Source organism: Montipora foliosa, unplaced genomic scaffold, assembly GCF_036669935.1.
Source record: "Montipora foliosa isolate CH-2021 unplaced genomic scaffold, ASM3666993v2 scaffold_438, whole genome shotgun sequence".
In the NCBI taxonomy this organism is placed as follows: domain Eukaryota; kingdom Metazoa; phylum Cnidaria; class Anthozoa; order Scleractinia; family Acroporidae; genus Montipora; species Montipora foliosa.
The window spans coordinates 70,001-72,500 of NW_027179743.1; the positions used below are offsets into that span (position 1 = coordinate 70,001).

Below are 2,500 nucleotides of genomic sequence, written 5' to 3' on the forward strand. Positions count from 1 at the left end.
TAATTTCCAAGTCGCTGCAAAATATGTTGACTAATATCTTAATTCTGCGTTGTGTTATGATGGAAAAGGGACCGATGTACGGTAATTTAAACGACGAACAATTGTCCTTTCGAGCAACACTCCGAGAGGAATCGGAGGTAAAGTAATTGTTGAGAAATTTTCTAACAACATTCTCGATAACATTCTCGATAATGCTTCCCATCTCTTTAAGCACTTAAGAGGTTTTGAAAATTGTCGCTCCCGGTGTTCAGAAGATTATTTTAAAATCCTCGACTCTGCTTCGACACGTTTCCAATTGAAAATTAAAGAAGCCATGCATATCCTTTGGGAGCAGCCATCTTTAAATTCCCAAGTCAAACATCTTAATTTATCCCTTTCATACTAATTAGTTTCTTTTCTTAGCTTAAATAGTCTGGTTTTTTCTGTTTTGTTTCGTGGTTGTTCTGTTCTCGCCTTAATCCTTAATTATTCCTGTTATATCTCACTTTGTTACACTATTTATTGCTCAACTTTAGTTTTTTTTCTCATTGTACACTGACGATGGATGATGTTTCATCCGAAACATGTCTTGATTAAAGATGAATTTTAAAAACATCGTATGGATCATCAAAGCGATATCTTACTTCGTGCTGCTACGAAGTCTCGGTATTATTATTATTATTATTATTATTATTATTATTATGATTCTTATTATTTTATACTTCTTTTTTTCTGGACCTCGCACTAGAGCTTGTTCTGGTGTGTTCCAGGCCTCCTGATGAAGTTTGTAAATAAATACAATCAAATAAATAAAATAAGCTTTGCGTTGCCGTTGTTGTTGTTGTTTTAACATTTATTGTCTAAACTAACGTTTTAAAAGCTCGGACAGCATTTGATATCAGTTTTTTAGCAGTTGAACAACGAGATCATGTCGTTCACACGGAAGCTTTGGGAGCATATGTAGCGAACTAAGCAGATCATTTAGAAGATTTTGGTAATTTCCCAATATATTCTCATTTTAATCAGTGGCTCCTGTAGTTTACGTGTCCCCTCAAAGCCAGACTGTCGTTGAAGGACAAACAACCAACATTAGCTGCAAGGCGAGTGGTGTACCACATCCAAAACTATCGTGGAAATTTGAAAATGGAGAGCTTCCTACGGGTGCTGTCATTACAAATGCTTTAAACCCGTCACTTCTTCTGTTACCAAAGAATGCAAAGAATATGGAGGGATGGTACCAGTGTATAGCCAAAAACGAGGCTGGTGAAGAAAGTTCCAATTCTACTCTTCATGTATTAGGTTTGCTTTTTTTGTGTTATTAGTTTTGTTTACAATTTAGATCACGTGTCACGTGATTTTGAAAACAAAAAGGTTTCAATTGAATAGATTTACTTCCAAATAAAATCAAGAGAGTGTGAATCATACTCTCTTGATAAAATAGATTACAGTTCAAAAGGCAGCCAGGTGGATTTCCCGCTACTCCGGCTTAAAAGGAATGCAGCTTATAGAAATTAGGATTTACGACAAGACTTTTTGCAATCCTACCCAGTGCCTTCTCCAGGGGTGATCTAAAGCTGTTAGGTCAATCCTTTTATACGCGCCCTAGCTAGCACACATTAAACGCAAACTTGGTGAAAAGATTGCAGGCTTTTGAAATGTGGCGTTGGAGAAGAATGATCAACATTAGCTGGAAAAAGAAGCTTGCCAATGTGAGAGTGTTGCAAATGGCTGGTAAAAATCGGAGATTGTTGTACACGAATTAGGAAAGGAAAATAGAATATTTTGGACATGTCATGAGACACGATGAGTTGTAATAATGGAAGGAAAAGTTGAAAGAACAAAAGCAAGAGGACGACAGAGAGAAATGTATTTAGATGATATTTGCACATGGACCAGTCAGGAAAAGAAAAACGTGACTATTAGGAAGTATAAGGATGGAGAAAGTATCACATGACCTGCTACCTCCCCAGGAGATGGAACTTTACATGACACGAGTTAGCGCTATTTCTTATTAATGAGGTGTAAACATGTGACAGGTACGCTGTGTATACTAGTAAGTCCTTGCAATGACTGCCAACGTGAGTATAATATCGGACAAACCAAACGTCAGTTTGGCGTGCGTTTAAAGGAGCATGAAAGAGCAATATTCCTTTGCATAAAAATAGTGAAGCTTTGTCGTAACATGCCTGTCAGCCCAACCATAAAATTGGGTGAGATATATCATTCAAACGTTATCACCGCCATCTGGCGGGACTATCAACGCCTTTCATTGGAATCTTGATACATTAATTCCGCCCACGCTCCTTTAAAACGTGATCATGGCGGTTTTTTCAAGTTTTACCCTACACCTATTTACACCTTATTGATAAGAGGTGACGCTCATAAGTGATCGTATGAAAGGAGTAGTATAAAATCTTTAGATCACCCCTAGAGAAGACACTAGGCAGAAGTATCGAAACGTGGTCTTCAATCGTAATTTTTAAAAGTGCATTCATTTTAAGCTGAGTGGAGCAGCATGAAA

At 37.3% G+C, this 2,500-nt stretch overlaps 1 protein-coding gene across 1 annotated transcript in view; it reads left to right on the forward strand.

The window, feature by feature from the left end:
- LOC137989057 (inactive tyrosine-protein kinase 7-like) overlaps positions 1–2,500 on the forward strand; it is a 92,677-nt gene that overhangs the window by 54,947 nt on the left and 35,230 nt on the right. The window contains exon 12 of the mRNA XM_068834946.1: positions 1,006–1,278. Coding sequence (XP_068691047.1) covers positions 1,006–1,278 — 273 coding nt within the window. The remainder of the gene's footprint in view (positions 1–1,005; positions 1,279–2,500) is intronic.